The sequence below is a fragment of the Lissotriton helveticus genome, chromosome 11 (assembly GCF_964261635.1).
Source record: "Lissotriton helveticus chromosome 11, aLisHel1.1, whole genome shotgun sequence".
Lineage (NCBI taxonomy): Eukaryota > Metazoa > Chordata > Amphibia > Caudata > Salamandridae > Lissotriton > Lissotriton helveticus.
Window position 1 is genome coordinate 324,749,720 of NC_136072.1, and position 20,666 is coordinate 324,770,385.

The 20,666-nt window shown below is 42.9% G+C and overlaps 1 protein-coding gene across 1 annotated transcript in view; it reads right to left on the minus strand.

Annotated features, from left to right (window-relative positions):
• Positions 1-572: 572 nt before the first annotated feature.
• The window catches only part of RNF168 (ring finger protein 168), a 151,880-nt gene continuing 131,786 nt past the window's right edge, over positions 573-20,666 (minus strand). The window contains exon 7 of the mRNA XM_078665653.1: positions 573-1,844. Coding sequence (XP_078521779.1) covers positions 924-1,844 — 921 coding nt within the window. The 3' untranslated portion in view covers positions 573-923. The remainder of the gene's footprint in view (positions 1,845-20,666) is intronic.

Consider the following 20,666-nt stretch of genomic DNA (forward strand, 5'->3'; position numbering starts at 1 on the left):
TCAAAACCCTTGTGAGGTATTATTGTTACTGTGCACAAAGCAGAGCCTTAACCAGTTTAGGCTATCATTATTTACTACCTGTAATCAAAATTGGCAAAAAGTGTAACTTCCGTGCTTTAAATAGTCTTTTTGTTCAGGATACATTTATGTGAGAAGATCTGCAAGAATTTTGTATCCTGCATCAGTCATTGTAATTAAAGGCCTGTTTAATTCAAACACTGAACATACTAATGCAGGGAGTATGATTGATGACAAGTCAAGATTAGACTCTAAATGTGACAACAGGAGTTGAATGAAAAAAGTGAAAAGGCTACTAAATACATTTGGGCGTAAATAAGTCAGTCTCCTCAAAACAGAGACAACATGCAGCATATGAGTTGTAAAAAGAACAGCCCTATTCAAGAATACATGTAGTAAAAGCCTGTAGTTAAGCAATTAATAGTCAAATGTTTATCAGTAGAGAGGTAAATAGACAAATGTATAGGGTATGGAGAGTGGTTACATGAAATTTAGCATTTATAAGAGATTCAAAATACATCACAAGTACACAAACAGTGGCAGAAAAGCATGGGTCAAATCAATTTTTGATTTATTCAACAGCTGCAATACAGGAGGGCTTGAGGTTATTACAGAGATGTATTTTTAAACAAGCTGTAGAAACTTAGTCTTGTAAATACTCTTTCTTTGGCCATAAGGGTTTTAGCCCCCAGCCCCCTCCTTAGTTAAGCAGAATGAATAAAAGAATAATTACTCACTTTATTTACAGAGAATTACCCACTTCATCTCTATAGATAAACTATCGACACTGATGTGCAATTCACAATATATTTCAATCTCTTTTCAGAATTCTTTTATTCGACTCTTGAAGTAATTAAAAAAAAACTCAAGAAACCAAACATGTGATAGTTTAATTCCAGGTTTCATTACTTGGCAGCAGATCTATGAAACATCTCTAGGATTGTTGGCTGTTTGTTACTAGACTGTAGGATTTTGCCTTCATCCAACAAGGGAGACTTGCTGGGAATTCTACACTTTCTGCGCACGATGACATTAGCTGGTGATGCAGGGCGGCTCTCAGAGCATGGCTTCTTGTTCTCATCGGGAGAGCCACACCTTGGTTTTGATTGTCCATCCTGAGTCGGGGTTGGCTTCTTTTTTGGTTGTTTGACACTGTGAATACTCTCTCCCTGGGAAACATCAGCCTTGCATTCAGCTGCACTAGAGGACTCCCGACGCCGTAACAAATACCCATCTGGGGAGCCTTTCTGCCTGTTGACCTGGCTCAGCTCTTTGTCCAGCTCCCTCTGTATCTGCAAGGCGAACAACCGATCTTGTTCCTCCTGATGCCACCTCTCATACATGTTGTTCTCAACGTCAACCAAACGCTGAGATAGAAAGCTGCCAGCTAAATTCACTGTGATGTCTTCACTCTCGCTGATATCAGATTCTGAGAGTATCCGCTGCCTCTTTCGGCCAAGACACAGACCCCCGTGACGTTTGTGGGAAGACTCACAGTCTTTCCTTTTTGAGGCCTCTTTGATATCCAAGGAGCTTTGAGTGCTCTGTTCCGTGGCTGTACATCTGTCAATTGACAATCTGGCCAGATAGGGGTCATTCTTGCCAGGTTTCCTTATTGAGTCTCCAGCTAGCCTTTGCAGGGGAGAAAGCTCAATGGGAACAGAAACACCAATCTTAGGACTAAGTTCGGGCATATTTCTGTGCAAGTCACTGTCTAGAGAAGTGACTCCAGCCAAGCTGTACGTTGCCTCTTGAGAAAGTACAGGCATCTCATCAACATCATCTTTCGCCTCTTCCACACTGCCATTAATCGTGACGTCTCTGTTCTTTGGGAGAGAAAAATAAAAATTAATTTTAGTAACGCTAAAAAAGGCTTGCAAAACACAATTAAGAATCACCAGGGCTAAAAAAATCCACTCTCCAGCTCGCATTTGATTAGGGCGAGCTATTTTTGGGTCCTACTCGCCCTTTCTGGTGAGTAGGAAGACAAACTTGACTTCTGTCTCTGAAAGCAGAGCAAATGTGACAAGATAGCAAGATTTAAAGGCAGCTTTACTGCTCACAAAGTAAATGGGCAATAAAAATGCCTTTAAATCTTGTTAACTTGTCACATTTGTTCACAGAGGTCAAGTGCATTACAGTTGGATCAAGTAGATTTTTTAAGTTACTAGACCTGCAGGTCTAGTAAGATTTTTTTTATTTTTCGAGCCCTGATCATTAGACTGATTTGCTTGCTTGGTACATGAACATCTGTCAGGGGACTGGCCCTATTCTATTCAAAAAGAAACTGCAATAAAATATTTGCAGGTCTAGTTGTCAAAGTACACAAGTGAACATTCTCAAAACATCTTCCTATGCAAACTTATTTTAGGCCACTTTCTGAAAGCTTTCACAATTTCTTTTGTACAACCTTTTGAATTAAAAAAAACTTGTATGGGCAAGACTTGAAAAATCGACCTCTATGCAATGCTGGATCAAATCACAAACATTCATTGCAACTTACTACTTGCTCACATAGTCTCACTTATTCTCAAAGCTTGAGTAAGTAGCCACCTAGCACCATGACCAAAAATTGCCTCTCAACGCCCCACTAAGAGGTCATTGCCCCACTTCTTGCGCAACCCATCTTCCTTTGAAGGTGCACACTGTTGCAAGTTAATTTTTTTAAATGAAATCTGGAGGTGTCGAGATGCTTAGATTGATGTCGGAGAGGGGCTTAGCTGACCGGATGTTGTAAATAAGAGATCCTGTGAACCGACAGTACCAGTCACCATAAAGTTAAGGTTATCCTCCTTTCTCTTTCCTATTGTTATCTGTGTGCACATTCCACAGCAAAAGAAAAAGGAGGAAATGTAGAACCAGAAGTCATACAATTAAGTGAAATAAATCCTTAATATCTCTTGGCAAATTGTGCACTGCACCTGTTACACATGTTGCTTGTAGAGTGGGGTGGAGTGGTTCATGTAGAAGTCCTGCAAATATCTTTGACTGGAATGTGTCTGAAGATAGCCTCAAATGCTGCCCTCCACCTCTTGGCATGTGCTTGGATATGTGACGGAAGAACATTTTTAAACAGAAGTTATTAGAATACAAGTGGTGAACCATCTGGCAACAGTGCTCATGGATGTAAGCGTGGATGCGTTTGTACCACCACTGGTAAAGAGGTGATCACTCGAACATAACCAACTTATTCTTTTGTAATATTGAAACTGTGCTTGCATAGAAGCTAAGCATGACCTTAGCTGAGGAGTAGTATGAGCATTGATAGAAAACTAGAAGATTATTTTTTGATGAAATTTAGTGCGGCCGTATTTAGAACTTGTGTATGGGTTTTTGTGCCCCACAGGAGCCGCTACCGGAGCCGCGATCAGAGATGGGCCGAACCGGGCCGTTTGAGAGAGGTGAGCGGAGTGGCGCACTTCCTTGCTCCCTCCTTTCCTCCTTCCCCGCGCTGCAGCCAAGGAGGGTTCCATCTGTGGACAGGAGCTGGGCCGATTGAGAGAGGTGAGGGGAGCGGCTTCCCCCCTTGCTCCTTCCTTTACTCCTTACTCGTGCTGCAGCAAAGGAGGGCTCCATCTGTGGAATAGGTCCGGATTCTCCAAAGCACCATTCGCCTGGCCGCCAGCCTGCAGCCAGTTATTGAGGCTGTTAAGGGTGTAGGCGATTTTCTGCTCCACGTTGTTTTCCGTTCCCGCTCTTATCCCTTGCCGATTTCAGCACGGCGAGGGTGGAGCGCGGGGAGTTTACAGGGTCGCAGAGGTGTGATGCTTTTTCTTACCGGGAGCACTGCCCTTTGTGTCACTGTGAGGAGGCGCTGAGAACCAGGACGACTGCCTGCCTTCCCGCAGTTGTTGCTGTGCCTGTCACGGACCCGGTCCTACTCCCAACGATCTAGCGGGACTACATCACCCAGAAGTCTTGGAGGCGACGCCCTACGTCATCTATTAGCACCAGGAGGCGCCTCAAATTGCGGGCGGCCCTCAAAGACTTGGTCAGTAACCCTTTTATGGTGAACTTGAATTATAACTGTCAAATATCTGGTATATTCATATGCTTGCAACTCTCCTGCTGCCGCCGCCGCACATTACCAGCTTGCCGTGTGGCCGCCGAGTGGAGGGGGGGCCCAGCGGGCTACATAAACTACTAATCCCAGCATCCTTAGCGCCGCACCTGGGAGCAGCGCGCCAAGCGGCGCATAAATAACGGCAACATCTCCCGCGTCGCGGGACCAGCCGGGCTAAGCCCGGGCAAAGGGCGGGCCCTCTGTGGCCCTCGGAGGCCGGGCTGGGCCATACTACTTACACCTATTCCATCTTAAGCCTGACTGCCAAGAAATTAGGTACCGTGGACATATTACCTTGCACCGTAATATTGCTAGCTTGTACCTTTACTTATCCAACTATTAATAGTGCGCGTATCATTCCATCACACAGCTGACTATGTCCACAAGGGGAGATAAACCACTAGTGGGGGGCCCCCGGAGGGGTACACTCGATCATTTCATCAAGAATGCGGCGGCCAGACTCGAACGTGAGATAATTATCACTGAGCGCCGTATCTCTACCGAGTTGCAAAACAAACGCTCTTCTTTAGGCCCCCTACAGTTAGTCACCACTCCCGTACGGCTCTCAGACACAAAGAGCTCTCTGCCCAGTAATATTTCTACTCCCCCGCAGTTAAAAGATCTTACACAGCAAACTGATTTATACAGTCTAAATAGTAGCAAAGATTCTAGTATAGTGCATCCCCCAGTACCATTATCTGATGAACCTCCAATTCAAGAACCCTTAAGTCCAATAGTTACCCAAAAAAAACATCACAAGAGTCCAACTAAAGGTAACACATTAAAAAGGAAAAGGGGTGCCAAAGGACAAGGGGTAGACAGGTAAAAGTAGCTAAAACATATACATATCCCCCCAAACACCATACCTCTGTACCGGAGCATTCAATAACAGACTTAACCTCAAGCCAGCCGTTGACACCTCCTCCCTCATTACAACAGATCACGGGAAGTATAGAAGTCCTGGTAAAATCCCTAATTCTACCAATTGTTGAATGAGAAGGCTGCCTGTGAAACTAGACTCCATTGAGGCAGCTGTTAACTTAAACTCAGGCCTATTAAGGGACGCCTCTAAAAATGCCGCCTCTAAAGCTAGCAACACTGACCCAGGGAGTATATTAAAGAGCATAACTAAGGGAAAAACCAATGCAGACCATACACAACTAGTAGTGGACATTACTCAGCCTCTAACCCCTACCACAACAGCAACAAGAACAGAGGGTTCAGAGAGAAAGGAAACCAGGACCGTGGTATCAAACTTAGATACTAACACAACGAACCTTTTAAGTACAGAGAGAGGAGCGGGAGCAAAAAAATGGCACACTCACAACACATAACAATAAACAAAGACCTCACCCTGTCAATGATAAAAGCACCCGCCCAAATATTCAGATTGACCTCCCCCCAGATTCAGCCCCTTATGTTGCCATCTTGACTGGGGTCCCTGAATTAACATTAGGTCAGTCCGAAGGGTATAGGAACTTAAAAACAAGGTCATTCACTGGCTTATAAAAAATAGACCGCTCCCCCCAAACATAAATGGAGATCTACTTTTCGTGAGAAGAGTGAAATGGGTGGGTCGAAGGCCTAAGGATACTAATGGTGATGTTGTAATAATCAACTTTAAAAGGCCCTAGAGTCATTAACTTTTTAAATGATTGGTACCAGGAGAGTGGAACTCTCGGGATACAGATTCGTAATTTAAGCTATTTTTACCCCAGGTCCCTACTCCTTCCTCAATGTGTAGCGAATCATCCCTTTCAGAGAATCCAAGAGCCCATTAACTTCCAAATCCCGCTGGTAAACCGATTCCATGCCTTTACAGATCTAGATTCAGTGGACTGACTTCCCAAGGACATTTGCTGGGAGTTACCCTTACAAGACCGCAGGGATGGGTCTCCTGTTAAATTGCAGTTTAATTGTCCAACTGCAATCGACTATGGTGGCCACCCCATCTGTTCTACAAACAGAATGTGTTGAACTCTCCTTGGTATCAATCGAAACAAACAAATCAAACAATTCGCTCCAAACTGTAATTCCCGGAAGTGTCATAACCTGGAATATGGCGGGTCTCTCTTCAAAAATTAATAATGCATCTTGGCTATCATGGACTCAGACCCATGCTATTATATGTTTACAGGAAACATGGGCCACTGAAGAACTCCACATCCTGGGTTACAAAACTTTTTTCACTCCAGCATTACCCGGTATAAGAGGCAGACCCAAGGGCGGCCTTTGTACGTACCTGTCAAATTCCACTGGTCTCTCCATCGTCAAAGGCCTCATTGATAATAATTACTATCAAATTCTTATTTTAACGTGGGGCGACCTAACATTTTTTGTCCTACTAAACTTTTACAACAACATTCCCGTGTTGCAAAGAGAGAAATTTTTTAATACCCTCCTAAAAACCTTGTCTAAGATCGAAGAAACCCTACCAGGGGATATGGCCCTGATGTGGGTAGGGGACTTCAATTGTTCTCTCTGCTTGCGGAGTGCACAGAGAGTGTGTGGTATGGAGGAACATAATCATGGGCCTACGACTCATTTCTCCCACACTAAATTAGGGGATTTGTTAAACAATATACCGGCCGAGTTCTCCCTTTCCTTTACAAATGAACTGTGTAACCCCCCCCAAACTATTTAGTCCTACTTATAATGGGAGGGGACCATTAAGGAAATGGGGTAACCCAAAAGGTTCTGGACCCGGGCTTCATACGTTATAAGAAAACAATGGTCCAAGACCTCTGTAATTTCATAAACTCAATTAATCAGCACAAAATAATCAGTTAAACATTTTAGAGAATCTACCTTAGTCTGCTCAATACATTCGTTTAAACATTCAGTATGAACATAAGGGCATAAAATAAGCGACAGTATTCTCTAGATAATGCTTTTAATCAATTAGCTTCTGGTCAAACTTCATCACAATATTTACACTTATAACACATTATAGATACCAATGGTTGCCCCAAATGGAGCGTGCAACATAACAGAAGGGTGCAAGAGAGTAGTAAGTGCTTAGAGGGACAGAAAAATGGTAGAAGTGATAGCAAAAAATATATTTACAGATACTTTTTAAACACAAAGGCGAATCTTCAAATCATCCAGCCTATGTAAACCTGACCACTGAAAAAAGAAAAACTCCTTATTGTCACTATTTTTTACAATGAATAAATCATAGATTGTGCACATCTATACAGTGAGTACAAGGGTCCAGGTATTTACAAAACAGCGTCGACGTTTCGACTCGTCTTACGGCCTCACTGTTAATTATGCCTGGGCCATGCGAGTCTTCATCAGGACAATGGATGGGACAACCAGGGGTATATCAGGAGACCCTATGAAAGAGGAGTAGGTACATCTTTAGAATGTCGTCGGGTTTTAATATTTATAAATTGTTATGCCCTGTTTGGTCAATAGTTGCTTACCCTGTGGGTATACCCCTGGTTGTCGAAACGTCGACGCTGTTTTGTAAATACCTGGACCCTTGTACTCACTGTATAGATGTGCACAATCTATGATTTATTCATTGTAAAAAATAGTGACAATAAGGAGTTTTTCATTTTTCAGTGGTCAGGTTTACATAGGCTGGATGATTTGAAGATTCGCCTTTGTGTTTAAAAAGTATCTGCAAATATATTTTTTGCTATCACTTCTACCATTTTTCTGTCCCTCTAAGCACTTACTACTCTCTTGCACCCTTCTGTTATGTTGCACGCTCCATTTGGGGCAACCATTGGTATCTATAATGTGTTGTAAGTGTAAATATTGTGATGAAGTTTGACCAGAAGATAATTGATTAAAAGCATTATCTAGAGAATAATGTCGCTTATTTTATGCCCTTATGTTCATACTGAATGTTTAAACAAATGTATTGAGCAGACTAAGGTAGATGCTTTAAAATGTTTAACTGATTTTGTGCTGATTAATTGAGTTTATGAAATTATAATGGGAGGGGGGCAAACACAGTCATTGATTTTATTCTATTCCCGACACGTTATGCAAATATGGTGACAAAATGGGAAACCATCGTTACTGGCTTGAGTGATCACTTTCCTATCTCTGTAACACTCAACCTTAAAAATGGTCACACATGCCGTAAAAATATAGTCAAATATGACCCAAATCCCATTCTTTCTGCAAAAAATGGTTTTTGCATTAAATGGGAAAAGGCGACACCTGAAAAATTCCTACAAAAACTGGTTACCAATGTACTTGCTGAAATTAATAGCTGTCTGTCCCTTGATGAGGACCCCCATGTTATTCTTGGCTCATTTAGTAAAATCTGTGCGTCAATAAAACAACTTTTGACTAGAACCATCCGTAATACTTCTAAGGGGTCTCAGGGATGGTTCGACGGCCCATGCACTAAGGCACTTGCTGCCCTTAAGAAATCCTTGCATGCCTCCCCCCAATCTAGATCTAATATTCAGCTAGCGAGGCGCAAATACCGTAAAGCTCTCTCAAATAGGAAGAAAGAGCTAACACTACAGGCGTGGTCAGCTTTGCATGGAGCCTCCGAGTTTAAGGACAGCACGTCCTTTTGGAAGGCCGTCAATGCCCCATTTCTCCAAGCAACCCAGGGCCCTCGGATAGACAATGCCATCACAGCACAGGACTGGGTGAACCACTTTCAGGGTCTCTATAGGTAAATAGCTTCCTCAGGAACATCCCTAACTAGCAATGAAATAATGACCACAGAGGAACCACGTACTTCTTTTCCACTGCGCATCCAGTTTAAACTAGAAGAAGTTCTTAAGGCTCTAGCAGAAAGCCCTGCGGGCAAAGCCCCAGGGCCGGACTGTGTCCCTATCGATATCTTTAAAAGCTTACCTGACCTCTGGGCACCCCTACTTACTGAAGTTTTGAACTCTTCAAATAAAATCTGTTTTATTGCCACCTGGTCCGAGGCAGTGGTTGTCCCGATCTATAAAAAAGGGGACAGGAATGATCCTGTCTGCTATCGGCTAATCTCTTTGCTTGGGTGCCTTATGAAGATGGCAGGCAGGATCATTCTTGCCCGAATGCAGGATTGGTTGGATGAACGGGAGATACTCTCCAACCTCCAATATGGGTTCAGGACGGGTAGGGGCACAGTCGAGCAGGGCCTTAACCTAGCCGTGATAACTTCGAAATACATACATGCCAAACAAAGAAATTTGTATATAACATTCATTGATCTCAGCTCGACATTTGACTGTGTCGACCATAATGTACTATGGCAAACTCTAAAGGACATAGGCCTTGACAACCAGATCCTTGTTTTTACCAAGGAACTGTACAATGGGGCGGGTGCGCGTGTGAGATACGGGAGGATGGGGGAATGCTCAGAACTGTTCCCTATCCATAGAGGAGTAAGGCAGGGGTGCATACTTGCACCCCTGCTCTTTACTCTATATATAAACATGGTTGGACTCACGCTCTCTGAACATTATTTTGATAACCCCACAATAAAAGGGAACCCTATCCCCATACTTCTTTATGCCGACGATGCGGCAATTCTTTCACAGACAAAAGTGGGCTTACAAAAAGCGGTTCAACAATTTTCGGATTTCATGCAAACAAGGGGTCTCCAGGTAAATGTCTCAAAGACTTTCACTATGTCCTGCGGCCCAAAGAAACGTAGAACACCCTGTTTAATTACGCTGGACAACAGGCGGTTGGAGCTTGCAGACACCTTTCGCTATCTGGGGTCCATTATGAGAGAACAGGCTCATGGAAACCAGCGGTAAACGCCAGGGCTTCGGCATCTACCAGAGCCACAGGCGCCCTGACAAACTTTGCCAAAAAACTGGGGGGTAGACCAATAAGGGAGCCGACGCAGATCTTTAAGGCCAAATATGTCTCGACCGGTACCTATGGTGCGGGTATCTGGAGGGACGGAAACAGTTGAAAAGCTACAACATATTGAGAATCGGTTTTTACGGTTTTTATTGGCCGTTCCAAAGTCCACTTCAACATATTTGATGCACTCTGAAGTGGCCCTCCAGTATGTATCGAACATTATTAAATCTGCCCCGGTTCTACTGTGGCATAATGTTTGGACTAACCCTTGCACGTCCCTCAACAGAGAGATAATAGAAGACTGTTTGGCATGTGACGGAGGCCCCAATATTAAATGGTTTTCTTATGTTAAAAACCTGTTGCATGAAATTGGATACCCAGAATTTTTCTCTAAGCCAGATAGCATGGACTCCATCTCAAGGTCTGCCCTAAAAAAGTCCCTCCGAGAATATTTTGAAATTAAAAGATGGCAGGAAGAAAGGCACAAGAAAACTGTTGCGGATCACGATTCAATAACAACACACGTGGGTATCCAGTTCTACCTTGTGATTGAGCAGCCGTTATATCACCGCATGCTTTTGACCTATTTTCGTCTGGAAAAGTTTTTTAGAATTGTAACTATACCACAGTGCAATGACTGGTCAAGGGGAAAAAATAACTTGCCCCTGCGACAATGTGTCCATACAATCAAATATACATTGCATTCTTTTTTGCTCTTTTTATACCCTTCCAAGGAGGAAACTGCTGAAACCTCTCCTTGTTGCCTGGGGTCTAAGGTCATGTAGAGGGGCATATGACAAATTAAGAATGCTAGATGATGATTGCACCATTTTTACTGTTTCCTCTTTCTTGAGAGCAATTGTGAGTTACAGGAAATCAATCCAAATTGAACCTTGATGAATTATTTGCAAACACTAAATGTTTAATAGTTCCAAATTTTCCTTTTAAAGAATTTTTATAACAGTTTTATCTTACCCTCTTTTAACTGTGTATGTAAAATGATCTGAATTTATACTGATTTTTACTGTTTCTTAAATGTGATGGAACCTGTACGCTTTTATGAATTTGTATAAACAATTCGAATAAAGCTTTTTTTGAAATTGAAATAGACAGAATTAAAATAATCAGTCGGACCAGCTAAACCTGTACAGTTGCAGTCCCTCTTTCATCAACACATCAACCTAATCCACCCCCATGGCTAGAAAATAATTGTACCCTCGTGCATGGAAGAACTAGTAGAGTTAATGAGGTCCCTGAACATCAGTAATTGTTGGATGACTGTATGAATTGTGCCTTTATTCAGCATTAAAATAAACTCAAGGAGGTACCCTGTCACTGCTTAAATCATTCTACCAGAAGAGAGAAACAAGAAGTCATTTATTAACTGATCGGGTGAGACTTCAATCCCTTAATTGAGTTTCCATAAGTGCCTTTAGTCCGAAGCAAATGGGCATAGCTTTCTAATGGATTTACCCAGATGCTTAAGAGCAAAACCATAGACAGCATAGAAAAAATTCTGAACATCTGTGCTGAAATCTGAGATTTGCATCCAAGTAGTCTCTTCACTGAAGCCAACCATTTAAGTCACACTTCAGCAGAATTACCCAAAGTATACGAAAAATGCCTGGATGTTCGACTGCTCTCAGGGAGGTATACAGTCACCACTGTTTGCACATCAGAAGATGTACATTGAATTTGGCGTCTGTTCTATTTATTCTTACCTCATCATACAAGTGCCATCTCCGAGTTCACCACACCATGATTTCAAAGGATGCTTAAGTTAGCACATCTCAACTAACTTAGGCTAATTTTAAAATATCTATGTGAAAAGGACATATGGATATCCAGCAGCAGATTTAGAGAAGTCCTCCTTGATATTGTGTACAGCAAAATGGTTGAGAAATCTGGCAAAACAAATATAATTGAGACTCTATACAGAGCAGGCGACAAGGAAAAAAGCAACTTCATTTCCAACAACTGTAGGTTAGTACATTGCAGCAGGAGAGTACCTTTACAACAACTTTGGAGGCAAATTTATAATGTTTTGTGTATTTTATATGTATACAAATCTAGTTATAATTTAATCTGCTTTTAAGTAAACATGTATATGCATAATTTGGTAAATGAAATTTAATATACACAGTAAACCCACTTTTTTTCCCTTTAGCGTCAACACTTTTTTTCCTCTCAAAGGTGACCCCACCTTCTTAGTACATTTTGCTTAGCAAGTTAAAGTAAACGTGTGCATGCAGAATGTTATATATATGGCCATTACACATGTATAAAACTGAGGCTCTGAGACAACTAAATGATAGTGATTGCTATTGTTTGTCCTCCAAACTTGAGATGGAAGAAGTCAAAACAAATATAGTTTGGATTTGGCCAAATGAAGAGATTTAGTTTGATCTCCAAAGAAGAATATTCATTCCTCAAGGAGGAACATGCAATAACACCGGTCCTTGCCTCATACCAAAAATCCACAAGGACATTGTTAATCCACCAGGAAGGCCAATAGTATCGGCCACTGGAAGTTTGTTTGAGAACACATCCAAGTTTATCTATTTCTTTCTTCAAGAATATTCCCAAAATTAGTCATCATATATTCGGGATACTGGGGACTTCCTGAAAAGGATTTATGACATCAATTGGGAGGACTCATAAACCCTTATCACAATAGATGTAATATCGCTCCACACGAGCATGCTCATAGTGATTGGTTGAGGGCAATGAAATACTTTTACAACACACAAAACTGATCTTGTCAACGACTTGGTAGTGTCTGTATAACAACTTTTCTTGTTGACAGGTTGATTTACAGGCAGATGAGAGGCACTGCGATGGGCACCTGCTTTGCATCCAGTTATGCGAATTTGCTTATGGGCTGGTGGGAGGAGTAGGTGCTCAGAAACAAGTATGCAGTAGAATGGTCAGAAAACATGGTCCTTTGGAGCCTTTTCATTAATGATCTTTGTTATATGGAAAGGGACTGAGGATTCAGCAAGAAAGTTCACAGAGAGCCGCAATGACAATGATCTTACCGTAATTTATTCTTTACTACCACCATGAGCAAAAGTGAGTTACACTTTTTAGATTTGACAGTTTACGTTGGTGATGGCAAGGTCCAAACACAAACCTATAGGAAACCCACAGCGGGTAATTCTTTGCTGCATGCCCAGTTTCCACCCGAATGTGTCTTACATTTATTATAACAGATGAAGAATCTTAGAATGGTGCGGAATTGTAGTGATAAGGGGGTACTAGATAAATAACAGATCTGAGGGCAAAAGGTTTAACTTGTGGGTACAACAGGAAGACTTCGGATGGTGCCATTAGCAAAGTTCATCGCAAAGATCGTAAAGAAATCCTCCTTCAGAGAGGTACCATGTCAAAGAAAACAGAAAATTTGAAGAAAGAGCTAAATGAGTTGAGAATGATCAAAGGTTATTGTAAGGAACATCTTAGTATACGAAAAATACTTTCTGCTCACTGGCACCTCGTTAGAAGTGATCCCTTAATAGGCAATTTAATATCTGGCAGACCACTATTGACCTTCAGATGAGCCAAGTCTAGGAGACCATAATTGGTGTGCAAAAAGTCCTGAAATACAGACCACAGATTCTTGGTTAAGAGGTAGTTCAGAGTGTAAGCACTGTCTCAGGTGTAAGGCTTGCACATTTGTTGTCAATACAAAAGAAGTAACATCCCCATTGTCTAACAAGAGTTATCAGATTAGAACAGCCCTGCATTGCAAGAGTAATTGTAGTTTATGTTCTTCAGTGCACTTAACCAAAAATGTGTATGGGAAGTACTATTTTGAAAGTGCATTTGAGAATTCTACAACACATCAGGGTCATCAAAATGAATGACCAAAGCTACAAAGTGGCCCACCACTTCAAGGAGTTTCATGAGGGAGATGTGTCTAAACTAACATTCTGTCATTGATTCAGTGCCCCATAAACCTAAAGGTGGGAACAGAAAGTAAGAATTGATAAGACTAGAATCTAGATGTATCTTGAACCTAGACAGTAAAATGCCGGTAGGTTTAAACACTGAAGAAGAACTTTATGTACATTGTGTAAGTTCACTCCTCCCTCTGTTCTCGTGGTCAAGAAAAATCCATATATTATTTACTATTCACTAAGAGGCAACAGTGTTTTTAGAAACTAGAAGGTAGAATGGTATAGCGGTTGACTTTATAACTATATTTGTCCTGAGAGGTGTTAGAAGCGGTTTTAGAACTGGGGAGGAGGATCATGGCATGTACAAATTATTTGATGAATTAGCCCACTTGTACATAATTCCAAAAGTCTTTTTGTACTGTATTTTTTTATTTATAAGAAACATTTTTTTTTTTTAAATACCCCCTAATAGCGAAGGAATTAATTTTAGGCATTGGGCAGAGCAAGGAGAGAAAGAGACATTGCTATGTGAATAGAATTTGTAGAAACTAGGTAATTTATGCATTAACAAATACTTGCTTACAATAGATTGCGGAGATAAATTAACAATTCAGGGTAAATATTGATTACCTTTGCTATTATAGACTTCTGCAGTAAATTCTATTTTACCTCTATATTTATATATTTTTGTATATCTATAATAGTCTCTTTATTAATGTATCCAATGTATCTATCTTACATTGCCTCTTTGCACATTTTCCCAGCCTTTTTGCACATTTTCCTTGACTCAAAAATGATAAGTATACAGCGTCCTCATGGTAGTAGCTTTTCTATGTAGTGACATCAGCAAGTTGCCTGTACTAATGTTTGTAGGAAGGTGAAATCTGACTATATGGTTACCCCCACGTTTTGCCTGGTGTTTTGCTGGTTTTCCACTTATTAGGCCTGGGATCCTGCTATTCAGGGCCCCAGACTATCTGCTTTCTCTATCAGATTGATTCCATGTACTTTAGGCACATACCAGATTGGTTACTGAGTCACCCTTGTGAGTCCCTGTATTTGGTACCTTAGGTATCCAGGGTATAGGTACCCCAGAGGCCTACCAGGGGCTGAAGCATGTATTATGCCACCCCTGGACAGCCTTCCAAGATGGCACCACAGGTCTGCACATACAGCCTGGGTAAGGTGGTGTAAGCCCCCCTTACTTAGATATAGTATACCTATATCTACCTTTACATAGACACATATTAACCTACAAGTCACTCCTATGGCAGGCCTTGACAATCCTGAAGGCAGAGGGCTTGGTTTTGTGTGAGGGTGCCCTAGCATGAGCTGAGCCCTCTGCAGCTTTCGGAACCATCTCATTATAGCTGTTCTATGATATAGCCATACGCGTCTATTTGCACGGTTCATTGATGACATCTTCATAGCATGGGAAGGTCCACATGATATATTGATTACCCAGATTGAAGAGTTAAACACAATAGACGAAAGGATCCAATTCACGTGGGAAACGAGTAAAGATGTAATACATTTCTTGGACGTGGAAGTGAGGATAACGAACAAGGGCTTTCAAACCAACCTATACAGAAAAGACACAGACAGAAATAACACTCTTAAATATGACAGCTTCCATCCTCCATCCCTTATAAACATCTGACGTATTCGCAACTGATGAGGGTTAAGAGAGTCGTCTCGGAACCAAAACAAATGGAGATTCAATTCAACACTATGATAGAGAGGTTTAAGCACAGGGGATACCCGGATAGCGTATTGCAGCAAGCCCAACAGAGAATTTCACAAAAATCCAGAGAAGAATTGTTTGCACCGCGACACAAACTCGATGAGCAGAGAATCACCTGTGTGAGTAAGTTTTCAACCATGAGCTACCACTTCAAAAGGATCATAAAGAAGCATTGGCCTCTATTGACCACAGAACCGGACTTCAAAGGGATATTTTCAAAAGAACCATTATTCGCTTATATGAGGTCTCAGAACATTGGGCAATTATTAAAACCCAACGACAAGAAAGTGATGCCGTGCTTGAACTGCCATAACTGCACGAACATTTTGAGAGGAGACAATATCCAACATCCAGAGAGCGGAAAAACAATCAAATTAAGAGTCAATGGAACCTGTGATTCAACCAATATCGTGTACCTTTTGAGCTGCCCATGTGGTAAACACTATGTGGGGCAAACTGAGAGGAAATTCAAAGTCAGGCTTAACGAACATAAGAGTAATATACGCACTAAAATGATGAAGTCAACTATAGCTACACACTTTATTGAAGCGCATCACCAAGTGGACGAATTAAAAGCGTGTATCTTAGAACAAGTTGAAAAACAACCAGGAAGAGACAACAGAAAAACTTTACTCAAACGAGAAAATCACTGGATATTTTTCCTGCAAACGATGAAACCGAAGGGTTTCAATGAAAAAATCGAATTTGGTTGTTATTTATGAATCATTTATTGAACTGTGACAATCTAGTTGTTAATAACACTTAAACTATCTGTATATGTATTTAGCGACGAGGCGTAGATTGGATTAGAGAACCTACAGCCTATAGCCATCCCCAAGAGATCAGGCACTGTCCCTTTAAACTTTGCACGCTTGCTTAACATTTAAACACACGCTTTAAGGCACGTAACGCGACGCACCATTCAAGTTCCCAGCATGCACCACAGCGATGCGACAGCGTAACGGTCTCTGAACGCCGACACGGTAAGCCGATCACGTTATATCAAACAGTCAGTGGCCAAAACCCAGTTTTAGTGAGTAATCTCACTAGAGGGAAAGCGAAACCAAGGTAGAATGGGCAAGCACACTAGTCGTTAACGAGTTGGTCGTGAGCGCTTTAAAAAGATGAACGTAGCATGTTAAGAGTGTAATAGATCCATAACCAGCGCGAGAGCCCGTAATTACAACTACGTATAAAGACAGCACCCACGCATGTAAGGTTTTATATATTCAGGTTTAAAAAGACGGTTATAGGTGTAGCATGTAAATGAGCTGGAAATGATATTGAATTAAGATTATTGAACCAGGAATATAGTTTATTCTGTTTGGTGGCATTAGTACGCCGTATAATGCAATGAATATAATGTGGGATTACTTTTTTCACAGATCATTCCCTTGATAAAGGCGCAGAGCGACGAAATGCATCGGGATAAAGGGAAGAAGAGATGTGTATCGTTGTTACAACATTAATAAGGAAAAGCATTATTGATGTGACTAAAAAATGTGAATATAACATTTTAAACAACAGATAATTGGAATAATAAATGGAATCGTTATAAACCATGAACGGAACTCCATTGTCATGTGTATGAACTAAGAGCTGGAGCTACAGTATTATCTGTGCTCAGGGAGACAGACCAGAATTAAATGATATGCGATTGTTGCTATGATATAGCCATACCATATAGTCTTAAGTGCATTATAATCCTCGCAGTTAATGCTAACTTTGGTTTGGCTTTATCAAAACATGTCGTGTTTGGTTTCAAACACTTAGGAATACTACCCCCCCCCCCCAGTTCTGGCGGCGGGGGTAGCATTCCATTCTTCTAGAGGGTAGAGAAATGTACACACTGGTATACCCGGATAAAGTTAAACAAGAGCCCCAGCATCACAAAATGGATGCTGCTGCCACAGACACAAGTCTGCCCTCCTGCTGCTGGACGAAACTCCAGCAGGGGAGGCCTGGACAATAGGTTTCCTGTCTAGGGAGGTGCTAGCACCTCCCCAAACAGGCTTTAGTGTATTGGGGCAGGGTGGGTTGCATTCAGTGAATGCTTTTCAGACACTGCCTGGGGCACACAAGGTGCTACATGCATTTCCCAGTTCAAACCGGTTACTGGGGCACTCTGCCCCAGATTACCCTGGACAAAACTCTGCAACATATATCTTGGACCTTCGACATTCCATATCGACTGGAAGACGGAGGAAATCTCCCTTGTGGTCAAGGAGTGACCACCCTGTTCAAACAGGCAACAAATGCATCTTTGCTGGTCTGCATTGTCGAGGCTCCCGCAGGATCCCGTAGACTCTGCGACACAGGACACGGACTTCCAGACATCTGACGCTGAGCCGGGCTCCCAGCCAAGCTGAGACCTGTAGCGGACACGAGAGATGCGGGACCGGAACTCCCGGACATCCTGCATTTTGCAACTGCAACTGCTTCCCAAGGTATCCCGAAGTTGTGCATTGGGGTATTTGAAGCCCCTGCCCCGAGCACCTTTTGCACCGAAGCTTAGAGGCCTACACTCCACGAGTGTTCCCTGGGCCCGCTTTGTGCATTTCCACTCGAGGCTCCTTCGCGGTTCCTAGTCTGTTGGCTTGTGAGCCCCCACGAAGGCCAATCCTTTGTTCTTTGAGCTTTTCTGGTTGCTCCAGACGTGCTCTGACTCCCCTCCAAAGGAGGAGTCCCTCAGACATTGCTGGTCTGAACCAAAGCCAATCTTGTCATCTTGCGTGGGTTGCTGTTGCCAAAGCTTATTGGGTCCAATCCAGATTCCGACGCTGCAGCACTCAACATCCTTCGTGGGACAACTCGAATCCAGCTCCTGGTCGTCCTCGACGCCTCCTGGTCTTCGTGGCTGAAGGGTCAAGCTTCACCTATTTCACCTTAAAGCACCCACTATCGGCTGGCATCTTCTTACCACCATCCTGGTCACTGGCTAGAGACCCAGACTCGGTCCTCTCTGCTTTCGGATTCTTCACATCTCCGATCCACCCGGACACTTTTCCTCTGGTCCCCTGCAGCATTTCTTCGCAGCTCTCCACTGGAATAGACGACAAACCCGACACCAAAAGACACCTATGCACCCTGCTTCCCTGGTTGAGGTAACACGAGTACTCCGGCGCTCCCATGGGTCTGGACTCTCGAAGTGTCCTAGTCTAAAAGGGTTCCATCGCAGTTCACCTGTAGGCGCCCTAAGTCTTTAAAATTGCAACTTGTTCGTTCTCCATATAAAGTCAATGGTGATTCGCGGCTGTGTTTAGACACTGCACGCGTGTTGTTTGCGGAAGGGGCGTGTTGCTGAAGACCCGTGGACTTTGTCTTTCCTGGGCATCTTCTCTGAACCTGTGACTTTACTCCTCGCGGCCCCCGCTTCGCGAGAGCCGCTCGTGCTGTGTTTTACCGAGGGAGCACTGCCCCCATCTGTTCACCGGACCAGGAATTAACTTTGCAGTGGAATACCTACACAGAGGCTCACAGCGGGACTGTGAGGCCCAACGTGCAGTGCGGCTTGATCTGCCACAGCTGGTCCTCTTCCCGCCTCCACCCTGCACTTTAAAATCTGGGTTGGACATTGATTACCTGTGTTGTTTGCGGAAGGGGTGTGCTCACTCTTACTATATAGGCCAACCCCCAGTTCCGGCCCGCGGGACGCGCCCGGGCGAAGCCCGGGCCAAGGGCGGGCCCATTTGTGCCCGTTCCTGACTGAGCGAGACCGGACTGGGCCCTCCCTCTAAACCCTGAGCTTGTCTGATTTGTAAGTTTATTTTGTTATTTTATAGAAATTGTTTATTTCATCTATTTACTTGTATACTAGACGTGTCTCTGTGCTTACGCCCCGGGCCCAGCTTATATCATGACTATTCGAGGCTCGCGGAGCATAACGGCAGCGGAGGGGGGCGGGGGGACAAGCTAACAGGCCCAATACATAGCTTCATTATTAGGGCAAATTCGTTCATTGATCAAGGGATTACTCTGATTGAACGCAGAGTTTCCCAAGATCTTGCCTTGGCAAAAAGATAGTCCCTGGGTCTCATCTCAGCTGCTAGAACCCCTGATAAGGCTAGGGACAGAGGCCTTGTACACGCCCATGCTGAAGTTCATAGTGTCCCAAAAGAGGTAGATTTATCAGTATCCCAGCTTCTAACGGATTCTCAGCTAAGCCTTGCTTTGGAAAAAACCCCGGAACTAACTTTGAATTTATCGATAGGTGACAACGTCACTGGGCAGTCCAGGGGAAGGAGGGAGGGTGCCATACCAAAGAAAAAAAAAAGGACAAAAAGAAGAACACAAAAAAAGCCTGGGTAACACATGAAGTATCCGACAATTATAGAGAGGAATCTGACCAACCAGCATTACTGGGCCATGGCCAACTAGAACTAGATTCGACAAACGGGGATGTCAGTTCAATAAGCGTTGAGGCTTCTGCCATCCTTGTTGGCGATTCTGACACCGACGAAGTCGAGGGGTTACTTCTAACTAAAATGGGTGAGCTATTTAAACTTCATCTTTCCCCTCTAGAGGTTAGATTGTCCTACATAGAGAAACAGTTAGCCGACTTTTGTGCTCTCACGAAAAACGCACCAACTAAAGTGGCATCTAAAAGAGGGGCCAAAAAACTTAACCAATCAACTAAACCACAAAATAATAAACCTGTGGGGCCCCCTTTAAAAATTATACCTACCCCAGCGGTGCCTGCAAAACCGAAGACCCCTGTAGTTACAGAGAGTAACAAGGGAGTTAATACCAAAAATCCTAGTATACATCCCAGTCAGGAAGGAAGACCAAACGGGGCCCTGTCTGCACCTCCTACTAGAGAACAGAACAGGGGAGGAGATGACGGCAAACCCATTGTGAATTTACCGCCCGAGTCAGCCCCCTATGTGGTGGTTATGACAGGGGTCCCAGAGTTGGTTGACCACAGGAGGAAGCGAACTGGTCGTTGAAAAACAAGGTCCAACATTGGTTAAACAGTAATAGACCACTCCTGCCAAATCACTCAAGCAAGATCTTAATGGTGCGCAGGGTACATTGGATAGGGAAGGAAAGGAAAACAACCCTGGGTGAATGCATTGTGGTAAATTTTGAGGACCCATATACGGTTGATCATATTTGCTCATGGAACCTACAAGGCGGAACTGAAGGTATTGACACCAAA